Source organism: Cucurbita maxima, unplaced genomic scaffold, assembly GCF_002738345.1.
Source record: "Cucurbita maxima cultivar Rimu unplaced genomic scaffold, Cmax_1.0 Cma_Scf00006, whole genome shotgun sequence".
NCBI classification, from domain to species: Eukaryota; Viridiplantae; Streptophyta; class Magnoliopsida; order Cucurbitales; family Cucurbitaceae; genus Cucurbita; species Cucurbita maxima.
Genome location: NW_019272022.1, coordinates 2,972,731 through 2,991,175, shown reverse-complemented (window position 1 = coordinate 2,991,175; position 18,445 = coordinate 2,972,731). Strand labels below are relative to the sequence as shown.

At 39.3% G+C, this 18,445-nt stretch overlaps 4 protein-coding genes and 1 pseudogene across 7 annotated transcripts in view; 2 read left to right on the top strand and 3 right to left on the bottom strand.

The window, feature by feature from the left end:
- Positions 1-400: 400 nt before the first annotated feature.
- Positions 401-6,948, bottom strand: LOC111481081 (C2 domain-containing protein At1g53590-like). 3 transcript variants are annotated; one of them, XM_023126407.1, is made up of 14 exons: positions 6,754-6,948; positions 6,582-6,584; positions 6,023-6,156; positions 5,791-5,865; positions 5,327-5,470; positions 5,012-5,107; positions 4,779-4,910; positions 3,651-3,803; positions 3,448-3,489; positions 3,228-3,276; positions 2,171-2,263; positions 1,893-2,076; positions 1,569-1,692; positions 401-1,487 (listed from the first exon to the last, which is right to left on the bottom strand). In XM_023126407.1, the coding sequence occupies exons 3-14, from the start codon at positions 6,137-6,139 to the stop codon at positions 513-515; spliced, it is 2,184 nt and encodes a 727-aa protein (XP_022982175.1). In that variant the 5' UTR covers positions 6,140-6,156; positions 6,582-6,584; positions 6,754-6,948; the 3' UTR covers positions 401-512. The 3 variants fall into 3 exon arrangements, with proteins under 3 accessions (XP_022982175.1, XP_022982174.1, XP_022982176.1); XM_023126406.1 differs by having other exon boundaries at positions 6,023-6,167; positions 6,373-6,699; positions 6,777-6,948; XM_023126408.1 differs by lacking the exons at positions 5,791-5,865; positions 6,023-6,156; positions 6,582-6,584; positions 6,754-6,948 and having other exon boundaries at positions 5,012-5,135; positions 5,327-5,415.
- Positions 6,949-7,561: 613 nt separating this feature from the next.
- Positions 7,562-10,771, top strand: LOC111481087 (persulfide dioxygenase ETHE1 homolog, mitochondrial-like). The gene is made up of 9 exons (XM_023126416.1): positions 7,562-8,152; positions 8,355-8,483; positions 8,558-8,665; positions 9,267-9,401; positions 10,092-10,133; positions 10,244-10,303; positions 10,371-10,424; positions 10,522-10,546; positions 10,634-10,771. The coding sequence occupies exons 1-9, from the start codon at positions 7,919-7,921 to the stop codon at positions 10,717-10,719; spliced, it is 873 nt and encodes a 290-aa protein (XP_022982184.1). The 5' UTR covers positions 7,562-7,918; the 3' UTR covers positions 10,720-10,771.
- LOC111481085 (probable sodium/metabolite cotransporter BASS1, chloroplastic) overlaps positions 10,704-18,445 on the bottom strand; it is a 23,292-nt gene continuing 15,550 nt past the window's right edge. The window contains exons 7-8 of the mRNA XM_023126414.1: positions 15,283-15,292; positions 10,704-10,771 (exon numbers count right to left, since the gene is read on the bottom strand). Coding sequence (XP_022982182.1) covers positions 10,748-10,771; positions 15,283-15,292 — 34 coding nt within the window. The 3' untranslated portion in view covers positions 10,704-10,747. The remainder of the gene's footprint in view (positions 10,772-15,282; positions 15,293-18,445) is intronic.
- On the top strand, positions 11,614-15,329 carry LOC111481083 (annotated as a pseudogene).
- On the bottom strand, positions 16,598-17,553 carry LOC111481088 (major pollen allergen Ole e 10-like). Of its 2 annotated transcripts, none has more exons than XM_023126418.1 (4): positions 17,392-17,553; positions 17,277-17,305; positions 16,958-17,189; positions 16,598-16,869 (listed from the first exon to the last, which is right to left on the bottom strand). In XM_023126418.1, the coding sequence occupies exons 1-4, from the start codon at positions 17,441-17,443 to the stop codon at positions 16,844-16,846; spliced, it is 339 nt and encodes a 112-aa protein (XP_022982186.1). In that variant the 5' UTR covers positions 17,444-17,553; the 3' UTR covers positions 16,598-16,843. The 2 variants fall into 2 exon arrangements, with proteins under 2 accessions (XP_022982186.1, XP_022982185.1); XM_023126417.1 differs by having other exon boundaries at positions 16,643-16,869; positions 16,958-17,192; positions 17,392-17,552.

Below are 18,445 nucleotides of genomic sequence, written 5' to 3'. Positions count from 1 at the left end.
ATTGCAACATTAACTTGCAGGATAGTTCAGTTGAGAGAGAATCAGATTAGATCTGAAGGTCGCGTGTTTGATCCACGCTCATCTCAATATATCTATATCTATATATATATATTTCTTTTTTTAAGAAATTATAAAAGGAATTGTCCGATGGATGTTTCTACCACGTTATGAAGATTATAGGTAAAACGAGCCATACCCTTTTCGATATGCCCAATTATAACTGCTGGCCTAGTGTTAAAACCTTCAATTTTGTGCTTAATTTACTTAGTTCCGGCGAAACTGTTTGATGTTGTTCATGAAATTGATGCTTGTTGCCTTAGCATACTCGTTTAAGGGTTGTGCGAGAGTGGGATTTGGATGCTGCACTCAAGGTGCTCGACGAATTGCCTTAACAGGTGTGTACACCAAATATGATGCTGAAGAGAGCTGAAGAGCTTTTCTCTATGAACTTCACAATATTTATAGCTTATACCATCTCTTTACAGGAATTCCGTTTACAAATTCTCAAACTTCTACATGTTTTTTGAAGTTCCAATCATTTTGTCACTGTTGATTGCAGGTTTATCATCTTCATCGTCTTCTATCCTCTCCAAGGGTGCTGCATTAAGCTTCTCTGTTGAGTGCTGCTCATTGTCCTTCACATTGTCACTTGAACCTGTGGCCACCACATTCTCCTTCTTAAACGAATCACCGTGAGAAGCTGCAGCGGTGGTGGCTTCAGCTGGCACATCAGGTTCATCACCACAACATTCTGATTCTTCTGCACCATCTCTCTCATTCATTCCTGATGAATCACTTTGGAATTTATTCAACCCTTTGTGTGTCAATGCGTGTTTGATATTGCGAGCAGATTTCTCAGCCTGTCTGTAAAAGCTCTTTGCCATGCCTCTCACTTTACCACCCTCCTTTCCTGGGCTTTCTGAATCGCTACTGTCGTTGCTCGATTTCCCGTCTTTTGATACCCTATCAGAAGCAGTTCCAGAGATGTTATCTAAGAGAATAACCTTAACACCTCCCTCCTTGGCATTTGAGGCCCTAATATTGGCATATTGGGGGGATTTAACAGTCTCCTCTAAGCTACCCGACCGGCCCTCACCCCGAGGACTCCGGTGAAAAACTGAACTCAACTTTCTTAGTCCTCTGCGAACTGATACCCTTCGACGTTTATCCTCAGGATTATCATCAGAGCTGCTAGAATCACTATTAAAGGATGTTATCTCACCACTGCATTCATTAGGCTCCCTAGGAATTTTGGTATCAAGTCGCCGAGGCTCCCAAGTTTTTGAAACTTCACTTCCTGGACGGTGGACCCATATTCCTGTCTCGTTTTGCCCTTCAACGTCGATTGGCTCGAAATTGTCTATCCCTCTCTGAGACTCCACTGGTATAGTTGAGATTGAATCCTTGTCATCCTTGATTTCACTTCTAGGGGAATCCTTATGAGGCTCTCCCACATTCAAGGGCCCTTTGGGAGAAGGATACTCCGCCTAAAGTAGTATTACAAATCTCAGTTAAGAATTTCATTATCCAATAGGACAGGACAGGACAAGGAAGGGAAAGAACAGAACCTTCTTTTTGTCTTCAAAAACAGTGATCCCGAGATGCAATCGACCCGTTTTAATATTTTCAAGAGGCAACCATATATCGTGTCGTCTTCCATCCCTCAAGTCCGCTAGGCCGACGGAACAATTTCTGCAAATAGAATATTAGATTGGATCATGAGCACAAGAAAAATGGAACAAGGAAGGGGAGAGATGAAACCGAAGACATAAGAACTACATCAAATCTCGTCAACACTTCGTATGAGCAGAAATAGGCGATGTCTCAAGATCAAAACTCTTGACAAACATATTCTAGAAGTAGTCATAGAAGTAACAAATTTGAAGACAAACCCAAGCATGTCGTCGACGAATGTGTCCTTGTCACGAACTTCAATAGCAAGCACATTTTCCGACTCCCATGTGACAATTGGGACCTTGAACTCCTCGTGCCACTGCGGAGACAGTGTTTTCCTTTGTATTTTGGTCATGAATCTGTATGGACCCAACTGGCCTTTTACATATGGATCAGCTAGACCTGAAAGAAAGATTCAACTGTAAGCCAAGTTCACAAGTCACGTAAGAGAATCATGAGAACTATAATACAATAAGTCGAAGAACATCGGAAGAACCGTTTAGATCAGATCGTTTCATGTCTGCTCCTTCAATAATTTCAACCACAATATGGGCAACGGGTTCCTTCACGTTCACCGAGAACCAGGTTTCTGGAAATACAATGTCATGGACAAGTAGAAGGATCCATCAACATCAAAGCATATGCAGACACTTGAAAAAATTTTGAAAGCTGAAGAATGTTCTGTATGATAAGATTATTTATAACTAGGAACTATAAATAAAGCAGCCAATAGAGTACAAGCCAAGGGTTTTGCAGACCATAGAGTTACAAGCCAAGGGTTTTGCAGACCATGGAGTGATGCATACGAAGAACAGAACTAAACCGGATTACCCTCTTTGGGCTTCCCCGTAAGGTTTTAAAACACGTCTATTAAGGAGAGGTTTCACACTCTTGTAAGGAATGTTTCATTCCCCTCTCCAGGCGATGTGAGATTTCACAATCCACCCCCCTTGGGTGCCAGTGTCTTTATTGGCACACTGCTTGGTGTCTGGCTCTTAAACCATTTGTAACAGCTCAAGCCCACCACTAGCAGATATAGTCTTCTTTGGGCTTCCTCTCAAGATTTTAGAACACGTCTATTAGGGAGAGGTTTTCACACCCTTGTAAGAAATATTTCGTTCCCCTCTCCAGCCGATGTGGGATCTCACAGCCCCTGGCTTAGTCTACAGAAATTTTTGAGAACCAGCTACCTTTAGTACTACCGGACATTGATCAATCATTGCATGGTCTAAGAGTTCCAACAAATAGTGTAGTATATGAAACTATATTAAGACATGTTTTCCGTAATAACTACAGGTCGTTGGCTGGTGACCAGCGTTCAATATATCATGCTGCTTGACACGATTATGAGATTTGATAACTTGGTTACTTAAAGAAAGATTAAAATAATGGTCGGAAATCGTGAGAAAACTAGCTTCATTTTCAAAACTCAAAAGCTAATATCGAACGGGACCTTAAGATGACGTCTTTCTATTCATTAGGTTGAGTTTAACCATTCTTCAAAATTTTCATTTGATCAAGTTGAATGTTGCATTGTGTTTAGGATTAAGTACCTGATTGTGGTGAAATGAACTTCTCCATGTCAACAACCAACATATTGGGCTGCAAACATTCAGATAACTCAAAACTTCGTAAATATTGTTGCAAAGCATACGCAATAACATGAAATATGAACATTCAAGTGTACGTTTCGAATATAATTCCATTCACGGATTTAAAATTTTAAAACAAAAATGAACGAGATTCAAAAACTACGAAGCAAGGTGTTATCACCTCAACAAGTGTCTGCTCAAAGGCAACGGACAACAGTTTATCCTGATAAAAAGAAACCAAAAAAAGAAAAAATGACAGTACTTAGACCAAGAATGAGAAGGTAAGCAGTAAAGCGTAGTTTTGCCAGCATCAAGAGAAATCGAGGGAAAATAACGAAAACGAAGTTGAAGGTAAAAAATGTTTAAATAAAAGATGTATTATACCAGCCATCCAGCGATCCCGGGAAGTTCGGTAACATCAAGACCATGTGTAAAGATGGGTTTGACAGTCATCTGAAAATATGGAGGCTCAGCGAAACATAATCGAATACGACCGAGGTGTGGCCAATCCCGAAGAAACTTCACACCAACCAGAACCTTGAGAAGGGACATGAAAAATGATTGAAGTAAAAAATGATGCAAGTACATGATTCTTGTAAGGAAACAACACAACTACTGACAAGGAAACTGAAAAAGGACAGAAAAGTTGTCAGACATTACAGACAAATTCTTGCTCTACTTTAAGATCAGCTGCGTATTCCTCTTCCGATAATAGAACAATAATGGGAAACAAAATGGAAAGCTACAGGATTAGTTCTTGGAAAGGCCAAGATCACTTGTGATATCCCACATTGGTTGGGGAGGAGAACAAATCACCATTTATAAGGGTGTGGAAACCTTACCCTAGCAGACGCGTATTAAAACCTTGAGGGGAAGCCCGAAAGGGAAAGCCCAAAGAGGACAATATCTGCTAGTGGTGGATCTGGGTCGTTACATCACCAAAATAGGGATAACAAAAGTAATTTTTCTTGTTCCAAAATAACTTCCAAACATACCTTAAAAGATCACGCATATATTTGAACACACCTTGTAACAACCCAAACCCACTGCAAGCAAATATTGTCCTCTTTGGACTTTCCCTTTCGGGCTTCCCCTCAAGGTTTTGAAATGCGTCCACACCCCGGGCTTCCCCTCAAGGTTTTGAAATGCGTCCACACCCTTATAAGGAATGTTTCGTTCCCCTCTCCCACCGATGTGGGATCTCACAATCCACCCCTCTTGGGGGCCCAGCATTCTCGCTGGCACACCACCCGGTGTCTAGCTCGGATACCATTTGTATTAGCTCAAGCCCTTCGCTAGCAGATATTGTCCTTTTTGAGCTTTCACTTTCAAACTTCCCCTCAAGGTTTTAAAACGCGTCCACTAGGAAAAGGTTTCCACACCCTTATAAGAAATGTTTCGTTCCCTTCTCCAACTAATGTGGGATCTCACACATCTACTTTTCGACTCACAAATATACATACTAATAACTATTCCAAATTACTCCATTACAAACAACAACAGTTTCTGTACCTTTCCTTCCACATGCATTCCTGTTAGATGTAACTTTGCCCACATTCCAAACCCAAGTCTTTTCCTTAGCTTCACCCCAATTACTGCACTCATATCATCAGCTGTAAGAAAGTTCATTCCCAACTCCAGAACCTGCAATTAGTTCATTCAACGCGATTAAACTCGAAGCTACAAAATACAATATGTGTGTGTGTGTGTATAGGGTCCTAATCCAACGAAAAAGTAATGCATACCAAGTGGTCGTCCTCGCTAGGCTGACGAAGAACCCTCATTTCAGTAAACATAGGCGGGTTTCTTCCCAAATATAGATGTCGAACCACAACCTCCTTCTGCAATCATACACTGGTCATCAAAAAGCTGTACAGATATAAAATTATGATTATCGAAAAAACGAGAAGAAATCATGTCCTAGTTTATACTTGTAACACTTGTGCTTGTGTTTGCAGAACGTATTAGTGGAAGTACGATATCGTAAAGACAGGGAATTGCTCAAATTCGTTGTATCAATATAAAAAACGGGTAAATGAAGTATCAGATTAGAATCATACAGCAGTCCATGGTTTGTACTTCTCCAAGAACCAAGGTATGATTGGGAGGAGAATCTTCTGAGAAACAATATGCTCCATACATATAGGCCATATCTTTTCAACCACATGGTTTAACCATCCAACTGTTTCAGAATCCGTAAGAACCTGAAACGAAAGAGAAATCGCATTCGATTCCAATCAAAACGCATCACAAAGAAACCAAAGAAAGAACAGAAAAAAAAATGTCTTCCCTCTCAATTTCTCAGTAAATAAACATGTGTTTACGTAACGGCCCAAGCCCACAGCTAGCAGATATTGTCTTCTTTGGGCTTTCCCTTTCGAGCTTCCCCTCAAAGCTTTAAAACACGTCTGCTCGAGAGAGGTTTCTACACCCTTATATAAAGGGTGTTTCGTTTTCCTCTCGAGAACCAATGCGGGATTTCACCGATTATGAATTTAATGCAAGAACGGGAAAGAAATCATACCCTTCTCTGATTAGCTTGCTTTCTCTCCTCAAATTTGAATTTCTTCCTCAATCTCCAAAAGAACCGTTCATGCACCTTTGAAAAAGAAGATCATAGAAATTCATTACTGAAAAGGGGAAGATTCAACCCCAGGCCACAACAACGACCTGTTAGCGGTGAACTTGGGCATATCGAAAAGGGTATGGCTCGTAAGCAATTCAAATAGATGATAAAAGACATGGCTAAACATTACCAGATAGAGATAGATGAAGGAGATGAAATATGCAGCAAGATGGCAGCAATTGTAAGCGGAAAGTAACCATAGAAGAAAAAGGATCAATCCCACATGAACCATTATCGAAACCTCCATTAGAATCAATCTTCTTCCTTAACACTTCCTGAACCGACACAAAACATTCCACAGGATCAGATTACAATACTACATTCACTTTTCTATTTTCTGAAATGGGCTCCACCTGATTCTTTAAAAGTATCAAAGGCCATTAATGAAGCAACTTCAATATTCGACTCACAAGATCAAAGTCAAAAAAAATCGTTTAATCCAAACATAGAACTAAAACGAAATTCCAAATCAATACTTACAGAAAAATCACTAGTAAGAACAAAGGAATCGAATCCCATTTATAAAGTGACAGTACAGGTTATGAACTTCTCTGTTCATCATTTCTCTCGACAGTAACAACGGTGCCGCAAGAGCGAAGAAACTCGGCGCTGTTGAAACTTGGAAGTAAGTTACTTCAGCAAGCACGTGTCGAGTATGCGTCGGCATCGGAAGATAAGAGAAAGAGAACCAACTGGGTCTCTCTCTGATCATATGATATCAATAAATTCCAACATATATACCCATTATATCATGGGGATGCACCGTTTTTCTGGGTTTGAAAGAACCCCTTCGAAGATGAACACAAGCTGAGCAATGAATAAAAACAATTCAAGACCTATCCCATACCAAAACAGTTAAACAGAACGAATTGATTCGAACTTACTTATTGCCTTTTTTGAAGAAATTCGAACGAACTTTAATACATGGAATAGCCCAACAAAACGAATAGTGAAATCGAAAACTGAATCAATTCCAAATGGGGTTTTAGAGAGGGATTAGATAAGACCCGATTGAGATCTTGTGGTAATGAAACGCTGTTAGACCCGATTGTTTGTTTTGGGTCATATTTCTTATGTCATGGGATTTATCCAAATTTGACTTTAATTGATCATCTTAAAATGTCATAAATATATTTGAATGATGCTTATAAAAGTGTTTTTTTTTTTAAAAGATGTTTAATAATGAAAAAAAAATGTCAAATATGAGATACATTTCGAGAAACTACAAAACACCCGAGCTTCAGAGGCAAAGGAAAAGAGGTTAGACTAGAGCCCAAATCCCACTTCACCTTGCGGAGGTCGAGCTTTATGGTCAACACCTTTTAAAGGAACATGTATCATGCATGTCTTGAGTCCATGAACCCATGCTTGGTCCAATTTAGTTCACCTTTTTTAACTTATTTCATGCTAAGAAATGAGAAAATTAGTAAAGGTACAACTTCTCTTTAGAGATCATGCTCTTCTCCCAATTAATCTGTGTATCCTCAATCCTCCTTCCAATGATGAAGTTACCTCGACCTCATCATAGAAGGGGAGCGTTCTAGAACGACCACCCATGTGAGAAATCTTGGTTAAATTCAATCTGGCGTGATCAACAAAAGCTCTAAAAGAGATTTAAATAACAATCGATCATTTAAAGCCAATTAATGAATGTCCAATCCAGTGCCCTTGTGATCTAGTGATCTTGTCTTGGTTCAATCCGATCAACAGTTTTAATCAAATGGATCATCTTGTAAACCTAATATTGAAACCAAGCAATTATTTGGTTGAATTAATACGTATTGAAGTTGAACAATTGTTCATAAATGGTAGCCGGGCCATCGTGTTCAATCACTCCGATTTGTTCCGGGCAAAAGCAAAACCAGGGGCGGCAACAAATGGCGCCAGGACGGATGAGCCAAAGCTTCCAAAATCTGTACCCGACGCATCATCCATTCTATATCCATTTCCCATAAACAATTCACTACATCATTACTATCCTTCCCCACGTTCCAACAATCGAGTTTGAATCCAAAAACAAAGCGCGATGCAAAGCATTCGATTCTTACGAATTCCTCGATTTTCTCCCAATCTTCTATTCTTTCATCTTCTTCCTCTGAAACCCATTTCCAAAATTCCCGCCAAGAATTTCAGTTCCCAAATGCGGTCTTCGCCATCATCTTCCTCGTCTAAGCTCTTGTTCCGTCAATTGTTCGAGAAGGAATCTTCCACCTACACGTATCTTCTCGCTAATGTTTCCCATCCTGACAAATCGGCGATCGTAATCTCCCTCCCTCTCTTTTCTATGTTTTGTTTTAGTGATTCGGTGTTTGAATTTCACTTGAATTTTGGTTGTTCTTTGACGAAATGTGTGATGAGTTTAGTTTTCTTTTCATTCATCAATGTTTGGGTTGAAAACTTTGGTAAAAACCATTGATGGGTTCCTTTTTTCCTGTGATTTGTTGAATTATTTCTACCTTCAGTTGATTGACCCGGTTGATAAGACTGTAGATAGGGATCTAAACCTTATAAGAGAATTGGGATTGAAGCTTGTATACGCTATGAACACTCATGTGCACGCCGATCATATCACTGGCACTGGCCTCATCAAGGTTTTTTTCTTCTTCTCCATCATTATTTTTGTTCCTGTTTTCTCACTTCCAGTTGATGTGATCATTTCCTTTAGACTAAAGTTCCAGGAGCAAAATCTGTGATCTCAAGAGCTAGTGGTTCAAAAGCTGATCTGTTGATTGAACCTGGCGATAGAATTTCTTTTGGTGATCTATTCCTGGAGGTATGCCAATACTTTCGATTCAGCTTTGCCATTACATAGAACTGGTGAAGGTTCATCGACATAATATAGCTCCTCTAATATTTGTATTGATTTCTAAACTTTGAATAGCTGGGCGAGTGTCTCTCATATTGAACATCTAACAAAATTTTCTCTAGTAGACGTGTTTTAAAATCGTAAGGCTGACGGTGATACATAACGGACTAAAACGAACAATATCTATTAGTGGTGGGTTTGATGCTTGCTGATCATGACATATTATATACCACGGAACCTCCTCGGCCCGTCAAGGTGGTTGAAATATTCAGGACAAGAGCTGCCTTAGAATTTCATGTTTTATAGATTACTACTGACAATGCTCATGAGTTCTTAAAGAGTAAACACCAATTATCATTTATCCTTCAGCGTTTCAGTGTTGGAACAATCCGCTATGAACATACTTTTGTGGGGCTTGAGAATGAAAAATGCAATGCAGAAAGGAAGTCGATTTTTGTGCCAGGAGGGTTCATCATTAAGTATAGCCAAGGACTAAAATGTCGATAAAAATGATAGATTAATCCTGGAGTTAACTCTTGACTCAACTTTATCTTGCATGGAACTTCAGGTTCGGGCGACTCCTGGCCACACATCAGGCTGTGTCACGTATGTAACAGGGGACGAACCCGATCAGCCCCATCCTAGGATGGCATTTACTGGGGACGCTCTGCTGATACGTGGATGTGGGAGGACCGATTTTCAGGTAGCTTTCACCTTTTTGACCTATTGATCAATTGTTGATGAATGATGGTATTGGTAATACTCTAGTTCCAAAGTATTGGTCTTTTAGATAAGAAAATCCCAGTACAACACTTTGGCTGTCATTTTCCCTCTGGCTTGTGATTCTCTGTACATTAACAGATCGTCCAAAACTTCTTTGGTATCGACCCCATGTTACATGGTATGAGATCTCATATCGGCGGGAGAGTGGAATGAAGCATTCTTTATAAGGGGGTGGAAACCTCTCCCTAGCAAACACATTTTAAAACCTTAAGGGTAAGCTCTTAAGGGAAAGCTCAAAGAGAACAATGTCTGTTATCGGTGAACTTGGGCACATATGGTTTTTTGTTTAGTTATATAAAGGTTGAGCGATAATGGAAGCTGGTGTCGTTTTCATCTCACAACAACGACCTGAAAACCTTTGCCTCGTCTTGTGGGGTAGCTGCAACCATTTATAAAACTAATCACATAAAACGTTTTCTTAACTAATCACAACCTTTACCGTTAGCACGTTTTTTCTACAAGTTCAACAATTTCAATCTAACGAGTCGACTAGAAACTTGTCAAATCGATATTATTGGATTCCTAGTGCTTAGTCCTGTATTCTCCTCTTTCACATTTGAAGAATTGACCTTTGTTGCCACAATGCTGAACACCAGTGTCTTTTCTGCAGGGTGGAAGTTCAAAGCAGCTCTATGAATCTGTACACTCGCAGGTTAGGAAATGATACTTAGTCCTTTGTGTATTTGAAAAGAACAATCAAAACAAGGAACAGTAAGGACAGATTATGCTTTTCATGCTCTGATTATGAACTCTTTGTGCCAGATCTTCACCCTGCCAAAGGACACGTTGATCTATCCCGCTCACGATTACACAGGATTTAGCGTAAGGAAATTTCTCCATCGTCGAAACACGGTTCAGTCAGTCCCTTATATCCGACGTATGATTTCAGGTTAGTTCCGTAGGCGAAGAGATCGAACACAATCCACGGCTTTCCAAGGATCTGGTAATTTTCTTGACTAAAACTAAAATCACTCATCTGGAAAATTACCTTTACATCTAAAGTTGATAACTCTGTAGCTGGGTTTGATTCTGTTTTGCAGGAAGAATTCAAGAAAATCATGGAAAGTAAGTATACATGAAACAAAAATTTTAAGCATAGTGTAAAGTGATGGGCTCTGATATAAGAACAAGTTAATTGGTTGTCGTTTACAGATTTGAATCTGGCATATCCGAAGGTGATGGACATGGCAGTTCCAGCAAATTTGGTGTGTGGGCTGCAACATCCAGCTTCTTCTTGATTCTGTGAGCTCTGATTCTTTGTGCTTGCTAAAAACAAGAATTATAATCTAATCTACAGGCCAAAAGGTGGTAATTCCAGAAATAAAAATAAAATTACATGTACAAATGAATTATCTCTCAGCTTACAAAATGATTTGTTTGGTTGCTTGCTTATCTGTTTCCCTCTCTATTTTTGCCCTCTTTGGACTTTCCCTTTCGGACTCTCTCAAGGCTTTAAAATGTGTCTTTCAAATTACACAGTAGAACAAAAGCTTATCCAGATATTGACCTCTTTAGGTTTTCCCGATTTTGGCTTTTTCTTATGGACTTTCTCATTACGCATCTGCTAGAAAAAAGTTTCCACATTATTACAAAAGATGTTTCGTTCTCCTCCCAACCAATGTGGGATATTACAATTATCCCCTTCAGGGCCTAGCGCGTGTACTTCACTGTCAGTGTACTTCACTGTCACACGTTCCTTTCTCCAATTGATGTGGAACCACCACCAAATCCATCCCTCCGGGGCCGGGTTGCCCTCTTTGGACCAAGATGGAGTTTATTGAGTTTTTTTTTCTTTTTTTTTTTCCAAATATTATTTATTTCCAATAATTTTTTAAATGATATTTTCTATTTTAAAAAATAAAAAATAAAAAATATAATATGTATTTAACAAAAAGTCTCAAATTTTTAATCAGAAAATTAAAAAAAATTAAGTATTAAATGAATATAGAAGTAAATAAATATATAATAAATTAGTTTTGCTGCGAATGTATGAAATTTATGGGTGAGAAATCTCTCCGGCTTCCTGAAATATATTAATAATGATAATAACAAGAGTTATAAATGATAATAATAAGAGATAATAATAATAATAATAATAATAATAATAAATACGTAGGAACCAAATTGTAAAACTTGATTTATATCATTCCGTTTCTCCATCTTCCGGTCGCTCTGCAACTCGAAATGAGCATGACGATCGGCGCTGCGATTACAATCAGCATTCTGGTAGGTTGTGTTGTGGTATGGGGATGGAGGTTCCTGAACTGGATTTGGCTGAAACCGAAGAAGCTCGAGAAGCAGTTAAGAGAGCAGGGCCTTGCCGGAAATCCCTATCGCCTTCTCTTTGGTGATTCGAAAGACATGGCGACGGCGATTCGCGAAGCCAGATCGCAGTCCATGAACTGATCTCATCATATCGCTCATCGCGCCCTCCCTTCCTCGCACCTCACCATCAATAAATATGGTAACCTCTTCCGTTTTTGTCGATTTTGTATTGCCCTAGCTGGATTCGGGTGGTCGCATGCCCCATTCTTTTGGGATAATCTTTATTTTTTAAATTGAATTATTTGAGTTTTTAGTTAAATTCCATCAACTCAAATTTTGGCCTACATTTTAATTTAAAACAAAAAAAAAAAACAAAATGGTATTAAACTCATGTTCATCATGGGTATATATATATATTCATTGGCCATTCGTATCTATGTGTATACTTGGTTGGCTTGTGTTCTTAACGCAGTTATATTTGTAGGTAAGAATTGTTTTGCTTGGGTTGGACCAACTCCAAGAGTGTATATAACAGACCCTGAACAACTTAAGACTATCTTTTCTCTCATCAATGACATTCCTAAAGCCCCTTTATTTCCTCCTGCAAGAAGTCTTGGAAGTGGCGGACTTGTCTCTCTCGAGGGATCTAAATGGGCTAAACATAGGAAGATCATCAATCCCGCCTTTCATACCGAGAAGTTGAAGGTCTACTACTCCTCTCGATCTCTCTTTTTTCAAGCAGTTGTCTTATGAGAATAGTTAAGATAGCAGCACGCAAGACGACCAAGACAGCTTAAGTCTAATATGGCGGTGTTTGCAGGACATGTTTCCAGCGTTCTTGGAGAGTTGTAATGGGATGATTAAGAAATGGGAAGTGATGGTCTCCGAGGAAGAAGGGCATTTCGAGTTAGATGTTTGGCCTGATTTGCAGAATATGACTGCAGATTCGATATCTCAAACAGCATTTGGGAGTAGCTATGAGGAAGGAAAGAAGATCTTCCAGTTCTTGAAAACCTGGGTTTCTTTATTGGTAGCACGCCTAACAAAGGGAGTCTATATATAACATTCCTGAGTGGAGGTAAGATTTGAATGAAAGTTCGGATTTAAATTTGAGCTTTTGTGTGTGTTTTTAATTAGTTCTTCATTTACTTTAGGTTTGTACCAACCCAGATGAATAGAAAGATGGAGGAGGTTAATAGAGAAATAAATAGTATGGTTTGGGGAATTATAAGCAAGAGACAAATGGCTATGGAGGCTGCTCAAGTTTCTAATAATGCTGATCTTCTAGGGATCCTTTTGGAAGAAAATAAGAAAGATGCTGTTGGGATGTCCATGGAAGATATCATTAGTGAGTGCAAGCTTTTTTATTTTGCTGGCCAAGAAACAACCGCCTCGTTGCTTGTTTGGACAATGGTTCTACTTGGTCGGTATTCAGAATGGCAAGATCAAGCAAGAGCGGAAGTGCTCAATGTTTTTGGTGAAGACAAGAAAGTGGATTTCGATGGTTTAAGTCGTCTCAAAGTAGTAAGTAGTATGAGTAATAGCTTTTTCATTTAGTTCAAGAACGTTAAGTGATCCTAGTGCACTTTTTTTATAAGTCATCTCAAAGTAGTATGTAGCTATGGTTTAAGTTTCTCAAGACCAAGAAATCATTTTCTTTTAATAAGAGTGTAAACCTCTCCCCTGGCATCTTAAAGCCTTGGGGGAAGCCCGAAACCTCTCCCCTGGCATCTTAAAGCCTTGAGGGAAGCCCGAAACCGCTCTCCCTAGCGTCTTAAAGCCTTGGGAGAAGTCCAAAACCTCTCTCCCTAGCGTCTTAAAGCCTTGGGAGAAGCCCGAAACCTCTCTCCCTAGCATCTTAAAGCCTACCTCTCCCCCTTAAAGCCTGGGGAGAAGCCCCAAACCTCTCCCCCTAGCGTCTTAAAGTCTTGGGAGAAGCCCCAAACCTCTCCCCCTAGTGTCTTTAAAGCCTTGGGAGAAGCCCCAAACCTCTCCCCTAGTGTCTTTAAAGCCTTGGGAGAAGCCCCAAACCTCTCCCCCTAGCGTCTTAAAGCCTTGGGAGAAGCCCCAAACCTCTCCCCCTAGCGTCCTAAAGCCTTGGGAGAAGCCCCAAACCTCTCCCCCTAGCGTCCTAAAGCCTTGGGAGAAGCCCCAAACCTCTCCCCCTAGCGTCCTAAAGCCTTGGGAGAAGCCCCAAACCTCTCCCCCTAGCGTCCTAAAGCCTTGGGAGAAGCCCCAAACCTCTCCCCCTAGCGTCCTAAAGCCTTGGGAGAAGCCCCAAACCTCTCCCCCTAGCGTCCTAAAGCCTTGGGAGAAGCCCCAAACCTCTCTCCCTAGCGTCCTAAAGCCTTGGGAGAAGCCCCAAACCTCTCTCCCTAGCGTCCTAAAGCCTTGGGGAAAGCCCCAAACCTCTCTCCCTAGCGTCAAAAAGCCTTGGGGAAAGCCCCAAACCTCTCTCCCTAGCATCCTAAAGCCTTGGGGAAAGCCCCAAACCTCTCTCCCTAGCGTCCTAAAGCCTTGGGGAAAGCCCCAAACCTCTCTCCCTAGCGTCCTAAAGCCTTGGGGAAAGCCCCAAACCTCTCTCCCTAGCGTCAAAAAGCCTTGGGGAAAGCCCCAAACCTCTCCCTAGCGTCCTAAAGCCTTGGGGAAAGCCCCAAACCTCTCTCCCTAGCGTCAAAAAGCCTTGGGGAAAGCCCCAAACCTCTCTCCCTAGCGTCCTAAAGCCTTGGGGAAAGCCCCAAACCTCTCTCCCTAGCGTCCTAAAGCCTTGGGGAAAGCCCCAAACCTCTCTCCCAAGCGTCCTAAAGCCTTGGGGAAAGCCCCAAACCTCTCTCCCTAGCGTCCTAAAGCCTTGAGGAAAGCCCGAAACCTCTCTCTCCCTAGCGTCTTAAAGCCTTGAGGGAAAGCCCGAAACCTCTCTCTCCCTAGCGTCTCAAGGCCTTGAGGGGAGCCCACCAAAAAAGAAAAACCAAAGAGAGCAATCACTTTAAAGTAGTTTCGATCGGGTATGTTTTGGTTACTTTCTGATATAATTGAACATGTTGATGTTTGGAACAGGTGAGTATGATACTATATGAAGTTCTTAGGTTATATCCTCCCGTTGGGATCTTAGCTCGAGGAATACACAAGGAAACAAAGCTTGGAAACTTATTATTGCCGGGTGGGGTGTCAATAGGTATACCAATCATTCATATCCACCACGATCACCAAATATGGGGTGAAGATGCAGATGAGTTCAAGCCAAAGAGGTTTTCAGAAGGAATTTCCAAAGCAACGAACAATAAAGTTTGCTTCCTACCATTTGGATGGGGTCCTCGAATTTGTGTTGGTCAAAACTTCGCCATGATTGAAGCAAAAATAGCACTATCAATGATTTTGCAGCGCTTCTCCTTCCAACTTTCCCCATATTATACTCACGCCCCTGCTTCAAATGTCACTGTTCAACCACAACATGGAGCTCATCTCATCCTCCGTAAGCTCTAATAGTTTCAAAGTTCATAAATTATGAACTTTTGTGTTGTGTAAGTGTTTGTCTAATATAAATAACTCAATCATTAAGACAATAATATACTTTGATTTGACATATATAAAGTGTGTCCATGACATGCGATATTAACATTAAGAACATACCAAAAACACAATACAAAATGAAACGAACAAAAGGTTTAAAAACAAAGCTCAAATCTTGAAGAACATTAAACCCAGAATCAGTTCATACATTGAATAAAAATGCTAGACAGATCGACCGAGTTCAATCCTTAACCTGCAATTAGTATTTTTACTCATTTTCACAATCTACAGAATCGAATCGTAGTGATGGTACCAAACGGATATCCAACAGATACAAATAATTGGTATCGATTCACTTCAACTAACCTTTTAATTGCTCTGTATTTCGTTCAAACAACGAGATCCAACTTTTCCGCGAAAGGTGAACCCTAGCGGCCTAGGGAATGTCGACGTTTGTCGACGAAGATCTCTACCTATCTCCTAAGAACAGATTGATTCAATCACAAACTTCAACATTCAAACCTAATCGAAGCAAAACAAAAATCTATGCGCATTTTGGAGAAAAAAAATTTAGGGCAGGTTCCTGAATTTGAGCATGAAACAGATTAACATGCAAAACCTTTAGGCTGCCGCAATGAAAATCTCGGCCGGGTGAAATTGAGCTCTCGAGTATTCGTTTAACGTCTGAGAACCCATTGGATCGGCCTTAAAGAAAACAAACTATAAACAAAGAAAAAAAACGAATGTAAAAGTCTTTCCTCTTCGAAACTGCAAACTGCTCGACGAGAATCAAACTTCCAGATCGAAGATTAGAGAAAGGAATCGATTTGTTCTATGCCCGCAACGGAACAACAGCACCACCTTTTTTACAGATGCTGTGTTCTCTCAGTGGCAATGACTCAAACCCTAGACCAGCTTCAGATTAAATAGGCGAATACTTTAGCAAAATTACGCTTTTACCCTTCGTTTAAGGTTTTTCTTTTTTTTTGCTCGAGTCCCCGATGCTTCTAATTATAAGTGAATACTTCGGTGAAAATTACGCTTTTACCCTTATTAAGGTTTCTTTTCTTTTACTAAATTATAGAAATATTCTAAAATCAATATCTTTTAAAAATCTCTCTTAGCTAAAAGTTTTGGATAAAAAAATATTAAAGTTTAGCATTTACTCATGCTTATAAAGAGGTAGTCAAAAACTTAGTTGTTTAATTAATGAAATTATTTTTTTGATCGGTGAAAGATCTCTCTCCATTTTTATATTCTTATGGATTAAATTATTATTGTTCATTTTTGTATTTTACGTTTTGTTTATGTTATCAATCCTATTGGACGATAATTGTATTCGTGATAAACCTCCTTTCATATATATAGATAAACATTGAGGAGTACCTAATTTGCAGAAGTTTAGATTCAAGCCCTAATTTGATTTAATTTTGATATTGAATTGAATCAAAGATAAATAGCATTAATTCAGTATCTATCTCTTCCCACCTAAGTATATATAGTCAAACTTCATAATCAATAAACTAACAATAAATTTTACTTTTGAGCGGTGTGATTCTCCTACACTTCTATTCTTCATACTTCAATTCAAGGGTAAAGGCAGTTCCCATAACCTGCAGCAGCGAAAATCGAACCACAAAATCAAAATAAAAAGCAAAAGGACAATCACAGCAGCAAAATCTGTTTAAATCATGAACTAACTTGGATCAGTGATGACGATGAGACCAGATCCTCTGAAATCACAGTTCCACTGATTCTTCCCTTTCGAATTGTAATACAGATTCATAGCGATGGAGGCATGGTTAATTAGATTATCAGGATAAAAGCAGGGGCATCCTTTCTGCATAATCCTACAATCCACTTGTGAACAAGCGTAATCGATATTCGCTAACAGCGTCGCGTGATCCGACGAAGGCCTCGGAACGCACCACGTCTTCTGCAAACCAAAAACAAAAATCGTCTCAGATTTCATCGGATTATTCTAATCTCTTACTCTGCATTTCTATAACAATCGATTCACCTGATATCCATTTACCGCCAAGAGATCTCCTGAAAAAAGAATTGGAAGAAGAAAAAAGAAAGAAGTTCAGTACGCAAAAGACGACGCGGAATTCGAAGAGATCAGGAGAACGAACCTGAGAGGAACAGAAGCAGAAAGGAGAGAGTGACTGCGGCTGCTTTCGCCATTGGAGGAAGAGGCAGAGATCTGGAGAAAAGCGATGAGAAAAAAGGCGATTTGGAGTGTGAGATGATTGGAAAAAGTGGAGGACGGAAGTGGATTATATAGGCGGAACGTGGATTTGTGGGGATTGCAACGGCTACAAAATGGCGTAATGTTGATCCGTTACGGTGGGTGGAAGAATCGGAGTGTTGTTGGGGGCAAAAATGGAAAGAGGAAACATTGCATGAAGCTCTAAGGACGCGCACATGATAGCTATTATTTTTTGTATTTTTTTTTTTTTTTTCCGTTAAGTAAACTATAAGCTAAAATTTATTTAATAAATACACATACTTCTAATTTTAAAAATTATTTTAGATTTTTTTGAGTTCGATAATTTAAGTAACGAGCTCCCTATCTTTTAGTTGTTAGACTTCCAGATTATTGTCAACGAGCTGCCTTTGCATCTAGCGGCCATCGGCCATGATGAGGGTGAGGTTGCCAAGGAGTTAGACATAACTTTTAGCAAATGGACTTAAAATCTAAATCGAGCTGATTAAGTTTTAGAAAACTAACTCAATCTTTATGATTCGAGTTTGGTTTTTCGGGTTTTTAGGTCGTATGTATACCCCAATTTAGTGAGATAATAAATTTTAAAATTAAAAAAAAAAAGTTTTTTAATAGCTTCGTTATTATTTTTTTTAAAGAAAATTTATTGGTTTATTAAAATATAACACGTGCATGCACGTGCTTCTAAAAGAATAAATTTATTGTAATTATTAAATTCTTGAATATCACTCCACCTTAGCCTAAAATAAACCTTTTTTTAATCTTAAAATCATAAAATTACATTTTGATCTATTATTAGTTGAGTATAATTATTTATATTTTTGTTATTAATTATTAATAATGACAAAAAAAAACTATATAAAATTAGGGAGTAGTGAAAATTTTGTAAATTAAGATTTTTATTTTATATAACAAGATATTCATTTAACCAGTTTAGGCAAAAAAAAAAAAAAAAAAAAAAA